The sequence below is a fragment of the Cavia porcellus genome, unplaced genomic scaffold, assembly GCF_034190915.1.
Source record: "Cavia porcellus strain 051 isolate PalLab524CR breed Dunkin Hartley unplaced genomic scaffold, mCavPor4.1 scaffold_10, whole genome shotgun sequence".
In the NCBI taxonomy this organism is placed as follows: domain Eukaryota; kingdom Metazoa; phylum Chordata; class Mammalia; order Rodentia; family Caviidae; genus Cavia; species Cavia porcellus.
The window spans coordinates 88,013,198-88,034,892 of NW_026947493.1; the positions used below are offsets into that span (position 1 = coordinate 88,013,198).

General features: G+C 37.5%; 1 protein-coding gene across 1 annotated transcript in view; it reads right to left on the reverse strand.

The window, feature by feature from the left end:
- Positions 1–6,071: 6,071 nt before the first annotated feature.
- The window catches only part of Eif3e (eukaryotic translation initiation factor 3 subunit E), a 36,548-nt gene continuing 20,924 nt past the window's right edge, over positions 6,072–21,695 (reverse strand). The window contains exons 6-13 of the mRNA XM_003479991.5: positions 19,095–19,220; positions 18,365–18,489; positions 16,650–16,776; positions 15,633–15,734; positions 14,196–14,305; positions 7,581–7,683; positions 7,063–7,197; positions 6,072–6,245 (exon numbers count right to left, since the gene is read on the reverse strand). Of these exons, the coding sequence (XP_003480039.1) occupies positions 6,207–6,245; positions 7,063–7,197; positions 7,581–7,683; positions 14,196–14,305; positions 15,633–15,734; positions 16,650–16,776; positions 18,365–18,489; positions 19,095–19,220 (867 nt within the window). The 3' untranslated portion in view covers positions 6,072–6,206. The remainder of the gene's footprint in view (positions 6,246–7,062; positions 7,198–7,580; positions 7,684–14,195; positions 14,306–15,632; positions 15,735–16,649; positions 16,777–18,364; positions 18,490–19,094; positions 19,221–21,695) is intronic.

Consider the following 21,695-nt stretch of genomic DNA (forward strand, 5'->3'; position numbering starts at 1 on the left):
GGCTGGTGTAGGAAGATACAACAGTATGAAGACCTCATCTTTAGGCTGACAAAAAGGGGTGTCACTGAAAACTTTTAACTAGGGAAGAAAAACAATCAGGTTTGAATTCCTGGAATCTTAGTGCTCTGGGAAGCTGAGGCAGGAGGATTCCAAGTTTGAGTACAGACTAAGCAACTTAGTGAGACACTATCTCAAAATGAAAAAGGCCAGGGGATATAGCTTCATCTACAGGTCCTGGGTTCACTCCAGTACCCTCCCCCAACACACACCATCAATTGATTTGCAAAGATTGTTGATATAGAGGAGGGACAGTGGTCAAGACAGTGCCAGGAGACTGGTACAGAAGCCAATGTACCCACGAAAGAACAATGCCAGCCTGAACAAGAACCCCACAGAGAATGGATCGCAAACACAAAACAGAAGTTTAATGAACAGAAACATGAATTAAAAATAGGACTTTAAAATCAGACTAGGAAATGAAAGGATTTTGCCTTAGAATAAGTTACATGATATTATGGCAGTGGCAGGCAGAACCAAGGGGTGTTTACCTTCAGGTCACTTCCTCCTTCCTGTGATAACTTCCTTTCTCCTTTCCCAGTGGCGCTAAAAAAAAGGTCCCAATCAGCTGCTCGTGCATCACCAATGCCCACCCTAAGCGCAACCCCCAGTCAATCCGGTATACCCCATACCCCACGTTCCAATCAGAAGAGGCCCAGACCGTCTATGGTTCTTGGAATAAAGGCTACTGTTACTTCATAATTTTTTCTCTTTCATTGCACCAAACACCCTATCAGGAAAGATAAAGAATCATTGTACTGAGAAACTCAGGATGTTTAATAGCACACCTGACACAGACTTAAAGAGAACTAGTACACAGACTTAAAGATCACACCCAAGATGCAATGTTACACAGATCAGACATCAAAATACACCAGGAGATTTTTCTAAGTAAGCACTCTGGAAAGGAAAATGAGCAGGAAGAGATATCCAAAGAGCTGGTTTTCCAGAATGAATGCAAAGAAAAATCACTTAAGGCAGAAAATAATAGGTAAAAGAAAGAAATCAAATGGGGTGCATTCCTGGGAGGTAGAAAGTAACCCATACACAGCAGCAATCAGTCCATCAGCAGATTTCAGTCACCAGTAAAGAGACAACATTGTCAGGCTAGTTTCTGGAGCTCCAGACTACAAGTACTGGATACCACCACCACCTGAGCTAAGGATCTCCTCACACAGTCTGCTGCATGAGGGGAGAGCACAGCGAGCTGCAGCTGAAAAGGCCATGAGATGGAAAGTCAGTCACAGGACACCCATGTGATTTCAACTAGACACAGGCTGCAACATGCCACACCTAACATTTTTATTAGGGACACACACTTGATTAAAGCATAAAGAAAAGGAATTCTGTTGTAGTCAGGGATTATAAGGAAAACAATTACATACAGGACACATAATTTATAGTATTATTTAATAAGTCTCCAAATAGTTAAATACAAGAAGTACAGGAAATCTGTCCACACACTAAAACCCCAGGAATCCAGCTGAAGGTCTGGACCTCACAGCAATGTCCTGCATGAGTCCCGCTGAAGCCCTAGAGCCCATGACAATGCCCCCCATGAGTACAACTGGGGGCCTAGAGCTCACAACAATCACTCATGCAAGTCTGTTTCACGGATCTGCACTGGGAAGGCTCAAAGGTCAGCAGTAGAAGCTGGAAAGTCTGTGCCAGTGGGCTGAAAGATTTGTGCCAGTAGGTTCTGCACCCAAAAAGCAAGACTAACAGTAAGAACCAGAACTCGCTGCAAAAAGTACCACAGCTATCCTCAGTGACACCAAGGTCCTGAGCTCTTCTGAGGATGAGAACTGCCGAGTTCATATCAGGAAGCCAGCATGACAGGCCTCTCCTGGAGATTGAGCAACTCCTATCTTTCCCTCTGGAGCCAGGAAGCGATGCTCAAAGTAAGGACCAGCGCTCCCCAAAAGTGAACCACACTTATATTCAGCAACAACGTCTTGAGCTCCCTAGATTCCTATCAAGAAAGAAGCTCAATAAACTCCTCCAGGAAAACCAGTGACACGGAACCAACAGCTCTAAACGACTTCTTTAGTTCTCCTTTTATGTTGGCAACAATCCTCAGATGGTTCATCCACACTCAGCACCATGCTGATACAGTTCAGCTGATATTACAAGTTGACTATCAGTTATCAATCCAACAAAAGCCTCAGCACAAAACAATGATGGTGGCTTTTTAGGGGCAAAGAGGACAACACACCTATTGAGCAGCCCAGGGTTCTTTGGTTTCTGGGACCATTCTATTTCCCACACTGAGCAGTACTGCCCGTTCCTGAAAACATACACACTACTTCTGTTATACTTCATCATAATTTCTTAAAAGGCATAGGTTTGTAAATGCATAGGAAAAAAATGGTAAGCCACACAAGTAACTAACAATTACTACTTGGTTTGTTGCTGACACAGGGTCTCACTAAGTTGCTAAATTACCAAGCCTGGGCTCAAACTTCAATCCTCCTGCCCCATCCTCCTGAGTACTGGGATTACAGGCATATAATCTTGCAGCTATTTCATGTAAACTACAGGAACACTTTCTTTCTGATTTCCCTGTAAAAGCTGCTAATGAATAGGTTTTTTCTGTTGATGAAGTGACAATACAGTACACAAAGAAAACTATTTTTTGCTCAGTATTTTACTCAACAGTTCACCTATCAATCAAAATTCAAGATTAAATCCATAACTACAAAATTTTTACAATGAACAAATGTAGGAAACATGTCAAACTGGTCCTTAATTTACAGTTACTGTATTTTTCCAATTGACACCAGTAACCTGCAACAGCATGATCTCACAAGTTCAGAGGGCAGCAGTACGTGAAAAGCACAGAGTAACAGAAAAAGTAAACATCGATTTTTCACACAAGGGGTAGTTGCTATGACTTAGATATTCCCCTCAAAGCCTCCTAAGCTCATGGGTGGGGCTTTTGGGAGGTGCCTGGATCATGGCTGAGATGAACCCACAGATGAGTGTGAACCTGATGGGAAGAGGTGGGTAACTATTGGCATGACCTGGAATGGTGTATGTGCCCCCTCCTCCCTTGATCTCTGTCCTGCTTCCTGCTGCCAAGACCAGCAGGCCTCCTCTGCCATGCCACCTTGGAGCCAGCTGAGCACCGACTGAAACTTCTACAAACTTTTGAGTCCAACAATACTTCCTCCTTTCATTGGTGGGGGGTACTGATCCTGCAAGTACACAGTGCAGGTGAGGGAAAAGTACAACACATGCTCTTCCTGCAAGGGAATGATGCAGAAAGCTGAACTGCTGAATATCCAGCTCCTCACTCACGACTGAATAAACATGCAGGCTTAACTCTCGGGACTATGGAGAAGACACCAAGAGACAATTATGACATCACCTGTTTTCCATTTTTTTTCATTTCTCGGAGGCAAAGGACCTTAGCAAACCACCTGAGGTGCCTCATCAGTAACACAAATACCACAAAAACTTCAGTACTTCTGAGTCTAGATGAATTTTAGAAGTTTGATTTTCTTTCTTCTTTGGGTTATTTAGGACAGGACGTAAGGGCCCTGCTATACAGTGAATGTTTAGTATCAGCTTCTACTTCCCTTTTTTTTTCTTTGAGTTTCTGCTGATCCATGAGGACACATCTGGTACATTTCACTGTGAAACTAGAAACCTTTGTTTGCAACTAACATAGCTTGGTGCAGCCAATGTTTTACAGTCTTAATACTACCTTGCAGTAAGAACATTTGACCCTGGGTCACTGCCGAGAGGCAAATGTAAGGCTTTAATGTGCTTCTCAGTGTTCTGCAGCCTGAGAAATATGTGCTATTCCTCAGTTTTGTAATTCACTGTGGTTCTACTTATTACAGAGAGGGATTTGTGAACCATGGAACTAGCACTCATGCATATGGGTGTTTCTACTTTGTTACTGATGTCACCCCTTGGTTCTTTCTCTATGAACTTTGACCATTTTCTGTTACAAATACCCCCTTACCTATTTCTGTACCTGTATCTCCCAGCTCCATATTTGGCATGTTCACACCAGTAAATCAACACTTGGCTCACTGGTAATCTTGCCCCTTATTTCGGCATCTCTGGAATACAGTTTAGAAGTCTAGAGCAGCAAGGTTGTGGTGGACTAATGAGCAACTTGTACTACCCAGCTGAACTGAATTAGCGCAGACCTGGATGTGTAAGTTCCACCTGAGGATTGCTGCCAACAGCATAAAAACAGAACTGGAGGGGACGATGGTGTAGTGCTGATTCTCCTGGAGAAGCTTGTCACACTGGTTTTCCTCATGAATTCAGCTGTTCTCATTACGTGAGGAGCTGGGGTCCTTGCTGTCACTGAGGATGGCCGCATTTCTCTTTGGGGTTCTCTGGTCCTTAACTTTAGCGTCACTTCCTGGCTCCACTGCAAGTCTCTCAGCTTGCTGGCACAGACTCTTCATCCCACTGGCAGAGACTTTCTAGCTTCCATCACTGACCTCTGGTTCTTCCTGTGTAGGTCTTTGATACAGACGGGCATGAAACACTGTTGTGGATTCTAGGTCTCCAGCTGGACTCAGGGAGGACACTGCCATGGGCTCTAGGTCTTCAGCTGGACTGGTGCAGAAGGACATCACAGTGGGATCCAGGCCCTTGGTTGGACTCTGGATTTCTAGAGTGTAAAGAGATTTCCTGTATTCTTATGCATTTGACTTTTTGGGTGAATATTATAAAATAATCCTCTAAATTATGTGCCTGTATTAAAATCTATTCCCTTGAAAACTCATACTACAAAAAAGACCAATTCTGACACTAAGATCATTTCTGTAAATAAAACTATTGAAACATAGTTGTTTACACACAAAGGCCACTTGTGTGAGACACGACAGAGAAGAGTTGGAACAGAATCTATGTCCTGCAAAGCCTAAGATATTTATTCTCTAGCATTTTATTCTCTAGCATTTTACACAAAGTATGGGGACACCTGGTTTAAGTTTAGTATTGGAAGCTCTCTGTGTTTAAGTATCAGTTCATTCTGTGTAAAGGAAACCTAACAAGGGGTTCACTTCCTAAATCCTTAGGTGTCCAGTGAACTCCATGTAACATGCAGGGAAGCATTTATAACATTCAACTTACGCCCCTATTCAGTCTTTGTAATAACTACAAGTGTGACGAATGAACTGCCTTAAGAAACTAATGAATAAGTTTATAAAAACCACAAACTAGAAGCAATCACAATGTCTTTCAATAGGTCCATATGTCTTTCAATAGGTCCATACGGCTGAACAACGTAGTACAAAGACAGAATGCTATCCAGCAATTAAAAAAAAAAAGCATTAACCACTGATCCATAAAATAATCTGGACAGATCTCAAAGGCACTGAAAGAATGAAAGAAACAAACAAAAAAACCCACACCCAGAAGGTCTCATCCACACCGAATTACAAAATTCAGATGCTCAAGTCCCTTAAGCAAAGTAGAGTTTGCATATAAATTATGCACATGCTCTGTATATTTTAAGTCATCTCTGGATCATTTAAAACATCTAACACACTGCAAGTGCTATGCGAGTTGTTACGTTTTAGCATGCAGGGAATAGTCAGGAGGAAAGATGTCTGTATATGTTCAGTACCGATTTACTTTCTGCACACGTCAATCTGCAGGTGTAATACCTAAGGACACAGTGGGCTGACACGAATTCTACTTTGTAACATTCTCCTAGTAACAAAACCACTGATGGTAAGAATGGGGATCACCAGAAATTAAAGTGGCTACAAAAGGGTAGAAACAAGGCCTGAAGACAGTTCTGTACCCTGACTGTAATAACAGCCACTTAAATCACAGCACTGCCTTTCATATACCCTGCATCAATGTTAGTCTGGGTCCTAAACCTGTACCATAGCAGCGTAAGATGAATACACTGGGTGAAAACTGGGTTTAGCTTGTGTGGAGCGCTCTAAGCTATTTCACCAGCTTTCTATGCATATATAACTCTTCCAGAATAAAAAGGTAAAAACTTGTACAACATGAGGACAGTCACAACAAGATAAAATGAACCACAGCCAATTTTATTCAAATTCTCCAAAATTTAGCCTTAACAGTAATTACTTCTAAAATGTGTATTACTCTTTACATAATGATTTTATTATTTTGTATTTTTTCCATGTTTTCTTTACAGTTCCTCAGTAGAAGCCAGAATCCTGGGTTGCCCAGTTAGGAGCCTAAAATATGTACAGAGAAATTGACATGGTTAAAAAAAAATTTACTTCTTCATTTAACACAGAAATAAGTGATACAACATAAACACCATCTGGTCAGTTTTTAGCTACTGATACAATATAACAATAACAGAATCATCAAGGATAGGAACAATGACTATTACAAATGGATGCTAAACCATACCAAAAAATAAAACACAAAAAAAATATTTTCCTAGATTTAGACATTTTAGACTTAGTTGGAACATAAAATTCTAATTTGTCTTTCTCTGTTAAAATGAAAGAACAAGTCAAAAGACACAAGCCTGTTCCTAGAACCTCCACTGAATGGGGTCCTCAAATGTCTCACAACTGCTTCCTAACAACTTCTGCCCTCTAGTTATACACAGACATAAAGTCCAGAATTCATTTGATTCTTTCAACATCTAATATGCAGACTCCATACCAAAAAGGGGAATTATTTTCTGACAGTTTAATATAAATCTCAAATAAAAGATATAATTTAGTTTAAGACCAGCATGAATATCAACATCAGCATTTTTATCAAATTATTTCTTTCAATTTAGACAGAATATGTATCTCAAACACTTACAGTTATAAGCAAAGAACACACAATTTTTTGTCTCATTGACTAATGCATATTTTACAACTCTAAGAAAAAAGTTTTCTCAGTTTAGTAACTGCTAAAACAAAATCTTTCCTAACCTTAAAAAAAAATACAAAATCAGATATTACTGGTATTCACGTCCTCAAAATTTATGAAATAATTATGTTACATTATTGCTAAATTTCAGACAAAATGAAAATGTATAGTTCTTACCTCTGACCTACTATTCTGATTAAGCTTCTTTTCAATATTCATGGCCAACATCTGGCTTCTGAAAGAGAGGCTTTTAGTCTTTTCAATCACTTGCTGATAAGGTGAGACTGCATTGTTACCCATGACCACGTGACCCTAAAATGAAAGGGAAAGAGACTGTTCCTGTTAAGACCAGTAACTACAGTTCCCACTCTAGTTACCAGCACAGTGTATCAATAATCTAGGACTGTTCCACATATTTTTCTATACACCATGCAGAGGTAACAATGTTAACCAGCAAGAAAACACTAGTTGCTTTCCTTCAAGGAACTGTATTATACATTAAAACAAAGTGAACAATATAAATTCTAGTGTAGTATAAAATGCTGTCATTGCCCAGTTAGGAGCCCAAATTATGCACAGAGAAATTGACATGGTTAAAAAAACACATATTTTCTCAATTAACATAGAAATAAGTGATACAACACACCAAGAATTAACTGTCATCCAGCAGGAACCATGACCAATACCATACTCACTAATTTAGAATCAATCTTGGCATCCAGTCTGGCGTTTCTAATTAAATTCACGATCCACCTTTCTGCCTCTTCTGGAGTCATGTTCAATTTATCTGCCAGCATACTAAGCAGGGAAAACAATAAAAACAGCACTGTTTATTAACTAGGCCTGAACTTTCAGTGTCTGACACACACTGTGCATAGGGACTTTCAAGTATGTCTAGGTCACTTTCATATATATATAATCTTCTCTTTCATTTATATGTAATCCTGACTGACTGCACTGTCTGTGTTTGTACCTGCTGTCTCGAATTCCACGGCACCAGTTACATCTACATAGCCTCACGGGAAAGGTAAGATAGTCTGCATCTATGGAAATCCTGGGTTCTAAAAGGTGCTCAACAAGTAACAATTCAAAGGAGAAATGTAATGATTATACAAAAGTCTGCTACACTGAGTATCTGTAAGAAGTCAATCAGCAAAGCTCAGCTGCCAGGCAGTCCTGTGCTATAAATTCTGGGTGTCCACTGGAGCTATAAACTACATAGCTTATATGGCAACTAAGGTGAGGGCAGGACAGGGGAAGACCTTGATCTAAAATACTTTCGGCAGCAACCAACTGGCACTTTTTTTGTTTTTTCCAGTTTAAGGACAGGTTGTAGATAACCAATGCAGTGCTTGATTTATCAAGGCTAAAGCAAATCAATCATTCAGCTGATGTAAGGGTTATCTGTGTATGCATATGTAATATTTTAAGAATATATGTGGCATGCACACGGGCACTTATACAAGGCATTAATACTCAATTCTCAAAATATATAAACCATTTTAAATGTAATGAAAAACCAAGAGGAGCTACGTGAAATACAAAAGGGTTCTGAATTTTCACCTGTGGATTAAAAACAGTTCACCTAAGAAAACCTCTGTAAATCCCTTTCACCAATCTTTAAATTGACTAGGTTTCCCTCTCAATCACTGCAAAAACATTATGCTGAATGTTAAATTGTGTGATGTTTCAAAAGACGAAACAAAAATAAATACTTCATCCTCGGTTCGATTTCTTTAATTAAACATGTTCACATTTCCAGCACAGTCACATAATGCTTTCTGTTGTTACTGGACAGTAATTAATACCCATGGTCCTATTTAGTAACATAAGACATAGAAATCTAGATCTAGGTATCTAACTAGGGTCTTGTCCACTCTAGGCTGGTTTTCTATCAAATCTTCAATGCCAATTTTTTAGATGATTTCCCTGCTCTGACCCCTCCCCCACTACCCAACAAAGATTTGGGTAAGTAAGGATTTAGAATCCAGTTTTATTAACTGTCTCTCTTTATATAACCTAGCTTCCCAACTTTTATTTGATAATTACAATTCAAGTACTACTGCGTTAGGAACTGGGAACTTACAGTTTGATTTTGATGTAAGACTATGACCAACATATCTGAAGAAAAGTACTCTTCAGTCTTTAAGGTTGTGAGTATGCAATGAAAAGCAATCAGAAAATAATTCTTAAGTAGCAATTGGATCTAATTGTGAGATTAGCAGAAAACAAAGAAATCAGGAGAAAACAATGCTGCATTAACAATTGAAAATCCTCTGAACTTGCCAACATCGATAGTCTTTTGAAACTACCTGATAATGTACTTTTTATTACTGTAATAAGTACTTTAAGAAAACTATTAAGATATAAACTGTTACTTAATAAGCAAAGTAGAATGACTTCCTAATTTAAACACATGCCAGAGTAACCCTTTGTACAAAGCCAAAGCAAACCTTACAAGGACATCACATTAAAGTATGCTCCAACCTGTTTACCTCACACATTCAAACTATTATTTCCATATTTTGTTTTTATATACAGTTGAAAATGGGTTCAAGAATTATTGTAAAACAGCTTTTAAATTTCAGACATACACCATATCTGATAACCTACTGAGCTCCCCTACATTAAACCCTACCATAGTAATCTTTTTGACAGATGCTGCATACTTTATGGTAAACAGATATATAACTTTATTGCACAGATTTACAGTATTATATATAAACTGCTAAAAACATTCTCCACGAGTACTTTTATAAAAATATGAGTATCCTATATGATTATAGCTATTTAGTAAAGAAATCTATTGAGGAAAAAAAATGTTCCAAATCACAAAGGAAAAGATTTTGTTTAATAAACAATGGATTTTATTATACTAGTCTATTCATCATTCGACATGTGTTCTTTGAGGGAAGGAAAAAGAGCCTAGAGTTACAACCACCCAACCTTATCTCCTCAAAAGAGTACCAAGGAAGTACACACTAATTAGAAGCAAAAGCCAGCATCAGCTAGTGAATAAAGTAATGTGTCATAATTAGTACTCAGTGGATAGTTGCTCATCAAAAGCCTACTGTAATTTGCAGTTTCGAATTTATTCATGCATTTATTAAATGTCTGCTTTTTCCTCTTAAGTTTTTTGAAAGTAACCTCCTTACATTACTCCTAGTGTTTGGCTATGTGTAAGGTCTGTTGTGTTGTTCTTTATTACTAAATTATAACTGTACTACACAGCTTATTTATCTTTTCTAAGTGTTAAATACTATCTTTTTTATTTTTGTGGTACTGGGATTTGAATTTGGGGCCTCGGGAAGCTAGACATGCACTCTACCACTGAGCTCCCTCTTCAGCACTGATTGCCGCTTAGAAAAGCTTTGCACATTCTTAAAATGAAATTACAGCAATGGAGAAGACAAGTGTGGTTGCTCGGTGTAAAAGAGGCAGGAGGAAAGTGTGGGACTCTGAAAGGGCAGTTTTTACCCTATGGAGGTAGAAATGCTCTGCATCTTGAACTTATCAATACTTAATATAGAGTCTTCCAATATTTTACTATGGTTTTTGTAAGATGTTGCTGGCATTAAGGCATGGCATAGAAATCTATTATTACAACTCATCTACAGTCATATTAAAATGAAGCCTTAAGACAAAGTTTTGCTTAAGAAGTACATAGAGAACCTTTATGTTGATAAGTATTAAAAGCCAACATCTCTCTCAGTACTTTTTTTAGGGATCCCAATTATCTTTTCTTTTTAAAGTTCTTGCTTTATTCTAAAGTGCACACAGAATCACAACTTTAGAAAAAGCAATGATTCTCCAAGCAATGATTCTTGCAAAAAAAAAAAAAAATCACCAAGCTTTCAAATCAGATCCTCCAGTCTTGAGTGACTAGAAAGTTGTCCTTGTTTTTAAAAATCATTTTTTCTTTTTTTCTCTTCTTCTTTCCCTCCCTCCCTCTGTTCCTCTTTCTCTCTTTCTTGCTTGCACACATTTGCAGTACACAATGCTTACAACCCTTGTGTGGCGCTGGTGAGTCACATCATAACTCCTTTTTAGGAATGCCTATTCTTTTTAAATTGTTATCTCGCCAAGGTGATTTAATGTAAAATTGGGTTTAAAAACTTCTAGACTGGAGAGTAACTGTTTATCCACGTTATGGTTTAGATCTAGAACATTCCCCAGAGCCCCACAAGTGGGAGGTGACTGGGCCACAGGATGAGTTCATCACTGAAGCTAGCGTTGCAACCTGGCTGGGGAAGGCGGCTGGAGTGTGGCCTGGGGGGGGGCGGGCTGTGCTTGACCTGGCTCCTCTCCTCTCTGCTTCCTGGCTGCAATGGGTTGAGCAGATTTTCCTCTACCTCTGCCATCCTGTTACTGGCTTAGAGCCCGCAGACCAAGTGAAACTGTGAGCAAGAGCAGCCCTCGTCTCCTCTAGGTCACGAACACTGGTCATTTTGTCCTAGCGATGGGAAAGTGGCTAAGATATACTCCATCTAGTTTAAAGGTAAATGTTAGTTCTGTTATCATCTTCTGTGAATTCCAAGCCTTGGAGTGTAAAGTAAGATGTTTCCTGTTACTTGTAAAAACCCAACACAAAGACTTAAAATATTATTTTCAGGCACTGTATTTTTAAGCCAGTAAAGCAGCTTTAAAAATATGAAAAGCCCTACCTTATTCATTATATAATAAAGATATTAAATCACTGGTTTGTCACTGCATTACTCTAGGAAGCTGTAATTATATGGCTGAAAAATTGGCGATCAAATATGTGGTTTTCAATTTGGGCTGTGTTTTGAAAAAAAACACCCTTGGGGTAATGACACAGCAGTCCTGCTATACTGTTATACAACATAACATATTCAGTAATCTTATCCAAAAGTTAGATATGGCTGCAAAGAATCTATGTTTCTAAAACAAAATTCTACAGGGATTCTGAGACACAGAGTTAAATAGTGACTTAGGGATTTCATTTTTATATCTTTATCCTTGGGCTCAATTGATACTGTAAATGACCAGTTTATTGAAACATTATTTCTGAAAGTATCAACTGCTCACAATGAAAAGGAATTTATAGAAAAGTATAGTGTAATGAATATCCAAAACCTATTTGTCTAGACCTTGTCATTTAATAGGACCCAAGCAACTCAATGTCTGAGCCTTGAGTTTCCCAGCCAAAAAGTAATAAAATTGTACAGAGCCAATGTTTATAAAACTATATTTCTGAACACCTCAGGGTTCCAAAGAGGTGTCCTAATGAGAGAAAAGTTATTCAGAGCTACAGGACGAGCAGGGTAAAGGGCTGCGCTTTGATCTGCTTGTACTCACATAAACATGTAACAATGCCTTTGAAAACCAGTCCCACTGTCTCTACATGTGAATGCATGCTGGTACGCTCCAGATGTGAAAGCCACAGTTCTAGAATGTGAAATGTGAGCCTCTGCGGGCGACTGTGAATGACACAGATACAAGGTCTTCCCTTCACTGCAGAAAGCTGTACTAAAGTCAGTCTTCAATGTGTGGCACTAGATTATCAATTCTCTAGGATTTCTTTCAGCTCAAATATTCCCTAGAATTTGAATAAAACATTCACCTATGTATTTTTTCTTAAAAATTCGTGTATTCTTAATTGTTCAATTTAGAAAACTATTCCACATGTATCAATAAAAAGAAGGTTTCAATTTCAACAACCTAAGTGAAAGCCAGTTTTATCACTAGAAGAAAAAACTTATTTCCAATCAAAATTTAGCCTGAAAGTATTTTTGGAGAGTATATAGCAAAAACTGAAAGATCAAAGAAAAAATAAAAATCTATGCCAAGTTAAATATGAAAAATTCTCAGGTGATGCTGATGTCACGTAAATGTTTACAGAAACAATCCTATTCTATTGTCCCCTTTTAGCTACCCCTATCTTCTGAGGAGATGGAATACAAATTTATTTACTTTCTTTCTTTTTTTTTGTCTTTTTCGTTTTTCTCGGTACCAGGAATCGAACTCATGACCGCACACTTGCAAGGAAGGCGCTTATGCCGCTGAGCTAAATCCCCAGCCCCATATTTACTTTCTTTACTGTTAAAATATAGTAAACCAATTTGGGAGAAACCAAATAATGAAAGACCTCAGAATTATTAAAGGGAGCTAGAATTAGAACAAACTTTCCTATCCATAGTATCTTAGACAAAAATATAAAAGCAGTAACACATGTAAAAATGGTAAGACAAACTTCTTCATTTAACAGACATTATACTATATTCATCTTTTTTAAGTCCTAATTACAAAAATTAAAAATAAAGAACAATGCAATTACTATCTACTGTCCAGTGGTATTACTGTCCACAGATAACAAACCTACCTCTTTATCTCACAACCTACCACGCATCAGGAATATGAATGTATTCATTGAAGAATCAGGTTTCAAAAATTATGTCCAAAAGCCTAAATCGAAGATGCTATCCCCAAACAACAGCCTCAGGATCACACTACACTTCTAACTTGGAATGATCACCTCAATGACAGCCACTGAACAGAAGCAACCAAGCATGGGTCCCTTAGCAAGACAAGCGGCATTAAAGGAAAAAAATGTGGTCTATGGACAATTCCTCAGAGGCAAACATTAAAATACTACTAAGTTCTTGTGTTTTATATTTGATTGCATCTGTGGCCAAATGGCAGTAATTATTTTTTAAACTCTAATACGGAAAATTAGTTTTCTAGTAAGTTATGTACATTTCACAATTTTCCCCCAATAATTTTCTCATACAACAGAAAATTTCAACTAAAATTTACCATAATTTTTCCATGTTTCAACATTTTAGGATAGCATAAAAGTTCACTATATGAGAGTTCAACTATATAATTAAATAAAACAAACTTAATTTCTAGAAATGATTACCAAATGTGGTGGTCTTTCAACAGAATTGCTGATTTATAAAGGGCTAACTCTTATTTAAAATACTGCTGAAAGCCACTTAAAAGCTATTTACTTTACTTTTCTCTCTACATAAGAGTTTAATAGTATTTACTCTGTAAAAAGGTAACTAAAAACCATACACAACCTCCAGCTTGCCATTCTGAATAGTGAGGCTGTGCACCACAGGGAAGCTGAAGAGCTCCTGAGTGGGTAGCACCCAGCAAGCACCCTAGCTCTCAAACCAAAGTCAGGATCTTCACAAGTTACTCTGAAGTTATTTTCTTTTTCTTCCAACCAACAGAAACAAAGCGTCAATGAACTAGAATGCTATTAAGTGTAACTTTAAATACATGTTAAGTTCCCAGGAAATTAAAAGCAGAGAATACATGTCAAATCAGGGTGTTCTTACTTAATGCTGATACACTGGTGGATGCGACAAAAAGTCTCGAATATGAAGAGACGAGCATTTTCAATGAAATCCTCCAGGCAAGCCACCAAGAAGAAATCATTCACAAGCACCTATGTGTATAAAAGAAAACATGAAAAATTAACAATGCGGACAAGCAGTATTTGAAAACTTCACAACAGTTTGTTTCACTTACTGCTCCTTTCACTACAAGTCCACCATCTAAGAGTTTACACTGGGGCACCTTCTAGAACACTATCTTTAAGCTTCTGAAAATTTAAACAAGCAGTGAAGAGAATCTAGAAAAAAAAAAGCCTCCCACCCTGTAATCTCTCATTCCACCAATTTCAAATAGCAGAGCCACCTCCTCTGCCATCACCTCCATCGTGTCCAGATATCTATCATACCTCCCGTGGTCACTTCAGGAGCACATACACTAAAATTGGAACAATAATATACCCTCCTTCATACTGCTTAAAATAAATAATGAAATGAAGACTCTCTGTAACAGAAAAAATTAGACACAGAAAATTACAACAAATACATAATGCTAGCGATGATAACGCTGATGACACAAAGTAGTGAGGAAATTCAAAAGGTATATTCTTTGTTCACTGACAGCAATAAGGGGCCTTCTGACCCTTCTGAATTCACAGACCCCCAGTACTTTCGCGTAACGAATACACGCCAATGCAAAATTTAATGATGCTACCGAACCATAAGAACAAAAATTATCAAACTAAATTTTAATATTCTATTTATTTAGTGCTTGAAAATCACCTCTGAATGTCTGTTTTTGTATCTTTTAATCTCAGACTGTGAACAAAATGTCTGTCTTGTTCCAAAATTTGAGCTCAATATATATAATGTGTGAATCTCTTAAATGTAGCTGCATTCAAGTTATTTTAGTTTCTTAAAACACATAAAATAATTCAAAACCACTCTAATGTAACTATTCAGTTGCTCCCAAAGAATATTTAGTTTCTACTAACCAATACAAGCAATATATAATAGTTACAAACCTTGAAACAACAACAAATTGTCTGGTTTAAAACAAATGTTTAATATCATTATAAAAAAATTCTAAAGCTAATTCCATCTATGAAGTAAACTGAGAACCATAGTTGGAGCATGTGAGCTCAAAGTGAGCTTGTTTGTACCTAGGAACTATTACATGTATATTCTCATTCAAGACATGAAATTAAAAATCCATCTGCATACTTAAAACGTTTTAACAAAATACCCTAACAAAACAATTCCCTAGCAGGGTGTCTCCCCTAGAAATGTGTCTTGACCTTTCTACATTCCCAAATAATTTTTCATTTGAAAATCAACATATTTCTGATAGTTACTTCATTACTGAAGACACTGCAACATTAACTCTACAATATTTAAAAATGTTAAAAGCATTATAGTTTGTAAGTAAAAACTCATACTTACTGATTCACATTCCCTTAGCTTCTTCTGAGCCCCATCAAAGTCAAAGTTAACATACAAGCATTCAACAAATTCTGTAATTGGGTCTTTATATGTGTAAGACTCCTATAAAATGAAATCAAATGCCAGTTAGATGTACTTAAACTTGTTTTAGTAGACCAAAATATCCTAATGGTCATGTTTTCTTCTACTTTACCATTCATTCACAGTAAATAGCCTAGTATCGTGTCAGATTCTCAAAGCAACAGCTCCCATTCTAAGTGAAGATCACATTTTGGGGTTGTGAGCGCTTCCAAATCAAGTTCTCTAAATTCTCATCTTATAATCATTTTAAAAGCTTTCAAATTTCCTGATGACTGCAAGTCTCTTAATTAATAATGATGAACATCCCCAGGTATAAAACTATTCATGCCCTACAGGACAACAGCTACTTCTTCATGTTTAATTTATTCTTAGAGCAAATGAGGCTTTAAATCCCCCGCCCCCCCTTTCTCTTCCTTATAAGCTCACTAAGTATCAATTGGCAGCATTCTAGCTTTTGGTCAGCCTGGGGACCAGTAATACTGTATTCAGTTTAAACTTCATTTTCTAAAACCATATAGACAATCACTCTCCAAAAGTAGCTTCATTCTTTGCAAAAGAGCAGCAGCACAAGTACAATGTGCACAGTAAGTATGCAAGGAGCAAACACAAGTGGTCACTCATGGCACAGCTAATGCAAGAGTATTTTAGACTCAAAGACAATGATTGCTCATTTAAGCCTTTTTGCTCTTTGAAACCTCATACATACTTCTCTATTCTTTTTCTTTCTTTCTTTCTTTTTTCCCTGTCAGTACTCTGGACTGAACTCATGGCCTTCCACATGCTAGGCAAGTGTTCCACCACTGAGCTACACCTCTAGTCTTTCCCCTCCAACTTTTAAAAACATGTTTACTTTTGTGAGCCACAAGTCCTTACTTTAGAAAAACAGATTAGACCTAAGTTTCAGTACGTTAAGAGCCACGAAAATTTTAGTTTTACCTGTTGAATGACTTTTACTAGATCTTTTAGCACCTGCCGGCGCTTTCGAACATCTTTATTGGTTATAACTGCAGTGGTCAGGTAGCGGAGAATATGTGGACACATGGTCTGAATTGCATTAAGGTACCTAAGACAAAAGCAGGAAAGTCATATAACATTAGTAATTTGCCCAGTTTTCTATACCTATAACCTGCTGAGAGTTGAAGGAAACACTGGGCAGTCCATTCAGAGTCCTATTTACTAGCTACGCCTGCCAATATTTAAAAATTCACATATAAGCACATCTCTTCTAACAAACAAGTAGAATCCAAATTCAAGAGGAGGAAAATCTAAATGAGGGTGCCAGCCAATATTCCATTATTTAGAGTGATGTGTTTTGGAACATCCTTAGATGTGCCGTTAGGCCACTCCACAACGACGCTATGACTTTCACTCAACCCTCAGAATAAATTATAAAAACCTACACACAAAGCACTCAGGACAATCAGAAAATCAAGTGCTTCCATAAAGAATTCAAGATATGAAAAACTGTAAACAACAGGATGAAGTGTAGGACTACAGTATTTCAGGTTTAAATGGTAGCAGAGGCAGTCAGAAAAAAGGGAAGAGAAGTCAGAAACATGTCAAGAGTGTCTTGGCTACTATTTAACAACCCTGGTGGTCTGTGACCAGCAGTGCACAATTGTCGGTCATTCAGTGTATTCCTCCTTAAATAGCTGCTCAATTATTTATCCTGTAAGTAGCAGCTGAGCACATCTTAGTGTCAAGTACTATGCCACGCTCAGAATGTATTCGAAAGTTCATTTCTCTTAGGACAACCAAGCCCCAATTCCCCATCCCAGCCCCATTCCCCATCACAGCACAGTCACCTGCTTCCTGCTTCCTTTCCTAAAGCTCAAGCCACACTAACAGCTCTTGCAAGTACACAGCAGCCAAGGTTTAAGGCCTAGTCATCTGAGTTGCAATTTAATTATTTTACCCTCCTGAGCTCTCACAGGCTGCCAATGATTTATCTGTTTATTTTACTGTACTCTAAGTTTTCCTTCATTTACTGCTTGAACTCTCCAGAGAACCTTAAACTTTAACATCTGATAAATATCTGATACTGCCACAGCCTTAATAAACACTCTTTTGAACCAAGCAAATACAGAAGTCACTATATGCACTCAATAATAAAACAATTTTTAAGGAAGATACCTAGAATGCACTAGCTAAAAACTGTCTCATCTGAAAACTTAAGTCTGAGTTTCAAGTGGCAAGCTTTAAATTGCAATATGCATCCAGCTCTCGTTTATCAATATTCTCTTGCCACAGACCACACTTACTTGTACAGGAGGATGTGGTTTTTTATTGTTGGTTTTGAAGCAAGTAATTTTAGCACTTGTTTGTGCGACTCACATAAAATCATCACATAGAAATAGCAAACTCTACAACTTTATTACACATGACTTAAAATTCATCTCTTTTTTTTAAATCACTGTTAACACTATGCTTATGCTGCTGGCCCAGGAAGCCCCTTACCAATAGCACAGTGGAGGGCCTAGAGCACATTTTACAAATTGTCTACTAAAGAGTTACATGTGAGCTTTTCCATTAACAAGCATATCGATTATAGAAGAAAATAAGTGAAAGACAATAAATTCAAATGATAGAGGAGTACATTTTAGGTTACCTTCAGAAAACTACAATCAAAATTATTCAGTGAAGTAACTTACTGTGGCTGATAAAGGAAGAGATCAATAATATTATCTCGGCCTTTGGGGTGATTGAAGAAAACAAACAGAGACCAGTGGATGAGCCACGTTCGTTGCTGAAGGGACTGGAGTGGAGAACTCACAGACTGCAGGATTGAGAAAGGTGCAAGTAGCATAAATTAGCATGGGAAGAAGAGGACAGGGGACACCACCAACCGCAAAGTCGGACTTAAAAACCAGGCCACATGAAGGCATGTAAGAGGATCACTAAGACCAAAGTCTGATCCTGATCCTTTCTATCATATCTTTGATGTTCTATATTATCACACTGTTCCTAGGAGACAGAATCAATAATGCACAATCACCCACACTTAAGAGGTTATATATAAGTTGTTATAATCATTTCAGAAAACATTAAAAAAAAAACTGGGACTAAAGTAAACATTCTTATAGACAAAAACTGTCACCTAGTGCACAGGATTTTCAGAGACGGGTAGCACTTAATGACACATTGTCTTGTCGCTTAGTTTAGAAAGCACTATAGCTCAAACAGCAATAAAGACTGAGTTCTCTGAAAGCCAAAGAAGCCTGCCATTCTGCAGTCCTGGGAGGAAGGGTCTGGTCAACAAAAGAATCTGAAACTTAAAAATTTATTTTTCTTTTCCCAAAGTACACAGTGCTTTTTCCTTGCTAGAAACTATGCTGTGTACACAGAAATTTTAAAGATTCACTGTGGAAAAGCGTAACTCACATTGTTATCTATGGTCTCTTTTAAGCGGGTAAGGTCTTCCATGGCCGCATCCCAATTCTGCATTAAGATTTCAGAGGCCAGTTTTCCCCAGAGGGAACTCAAAGCATTTCTATCAGTTGCTGGAACCTATGAAAGAAATCACACTTAACTGTATTTTGCAATGTGGGAAAAAGACAATGTATATTTTATACCCCACATACCCATCTAGCCTTACTCAAATGCCTGCCTGTAGGTGGTCTATCTCAAACTCCAGCTATTTCAAATCCTCACTGGATCACGTTTCAGATAAAAAACTATTTAAAACACATCTTATTTTAAACTTGTCTGTATCATTCGGTCTAGATCAGAAAATAAAGGATAACTTTTAAAATCAGGAAAACAGCAGTGCCTTTTTAGCCTGACTTACTGCAGAAATTTAATGGACACTAATTTTAGATACCTAAACTTAGTTTTCCAGAAATCTTAACAAAACCCTCCAAAAGCTAGTTTTTTTAAATCCCCATTTTAGAGGAAGACTAATAGATGAGGAGCTTAAGGTGCTCAAAATTACACTTACAATCACGAAAGTTACATGTTTTATCCTGTAATATATCCTGTACACTTGTAAGAGCTACGCTATTCTACTGCTGAAAAAGAGTGACAAACTCAAAAGTCCTATTGAGGACCAGGCTAATATCAAAAATGAGTAAGACAGCATTCATTCAGCAGGCAAAAGGAGTAAGTAAAATGACTGAACTGTGTCACAGCAATGAAAGTGAGGGCACTGGAGGGATAAAAACACACTGCTGCACCCCAAGGTGAAATTTAACTTAACTTCTCACCCACATACTCCCGTGGCACTGTATTATAAAACACTACTATACACCCTAAGTTAAACTATATCGCAAGTGTAGAAACCCAACAACCAAACATTCCAGCTCTATGTCTTGCTATTAAAAGCAGCTGGATCATCTGAGCTTTAGCTTAATTTATAACATAAAGACAGTTACCAGAATCCATCTGAGCTATTGTGTAACTCAAAATAATGCAATACACTGATACATTAAGTGAGACATCAATAAATGTGAGGCATTACCAAAATAATAATGGAAAGGATGTCAGGGTACTTTGGTTATCTGAAGGATAATACCAACTCCACCCATATTGGGTTTCTTCCTTGGATGGCAGTAATTATCTCAAATGTACTGAATGACATTTAGCAAACTCTAAGAACAGGCAAGCAAGAGACTACATAAATTATATTGAGTCATAGTCATGTAACCAAAGTTCTAATTGTCACAACGCATATTATTCACAATACATGTACATGAATATTCATGACAATTTTCTGATTTGTTAAATCAGCAGTAATCCAAATGTTCAACAGATGAATAAACTGTATGAACAGTATTCAGTAATAAAAAGAATCTAACTTCTGAGACACACAGTAGGAATGCATCTCAAAAACTTGCTGATAAAAATAAGCTAGACACAAATATACACACTCCATCATTCCAGATGAAATTCTAGGACAACTGAAGCTGACCTACAGGTACCAAAAGCAGATCATTGGTTGTCAGAGTATAGTTAAGAGTACAGCTACAATGCAGTACAAGAAATAAGTCTACCTTAATTGGTAATAATCATACAAGTATATACATTTGCCAGAATACATTGAAATTTTAAACTGACTTAATAGAAATCCACAAAAGTCACTATTCTGATTATTGGTATAATGTATCAGTGTTTGAGTAATCTAAATAATCTAAGCATTAAAGTGTTTCAGTCTGAGATTTATGGATTTTAAGATACACTATGATTTTATGCTTCAAAATCAACACAGTGAACTTAAGACACATAACAATTACAGGTTCTAAAATATAACAATCGATGAAATAGACATCTCTCCTACTGATTTTATAACAGAGTACATCCAAGCCAAAACTTCAGCCTAGATCCTGATGTTTCTAGAAGTCACCCTTACACCAGCTTTTTTGGGGCACGTAGAGGACTTGGTCTACTGCCCAGGCTGGTCTCCACCTTAAGAGACCTTTCCACTTTTATCTACAGAGCACCTGGGACTATAGGCAGGTGCCACTCAACTCTGTCTGTACTGAAACTCTTAGAAGCAGTCTTAAATATCATCCGTTGATGCATCTTAAATCTGAGTGAAGGAAAAATAGCTACAAAAATATGATCTCAAATAGTTCTAATTCTGTAAAACCACTTTTACTTAAAATAGCTGCCTAAAGGAGGTAACGGGTGATACTGTAGAGGCAAACCAAAGACTCCAGATGAGGGCATGTTTTCACAAAATTCAAGGTTAACTTTTAAAGCAAAAGACTAAAAAATTTCTACCAACCTGCTCCTAAATATTCTCCAATGCATTCTAAAAGCCCCAAGTCTCTTTATGAGAAAGGCAGGTTCTAGGGTCACACAGCTTAGATTTTTACACACTATGACCTACAATAGGTCATTGGGAGAGTCAAATTCTAAACTCGGATCACAGGTACAATGGCTCTTTCATAGCTTATGTTTCCACAACCACAGATTTAGAAGAATAACCAACTATCAGAAAAGAACTTAGAAATGAAAAAGCCACTGCAGAAAAAAAAAAAAAAT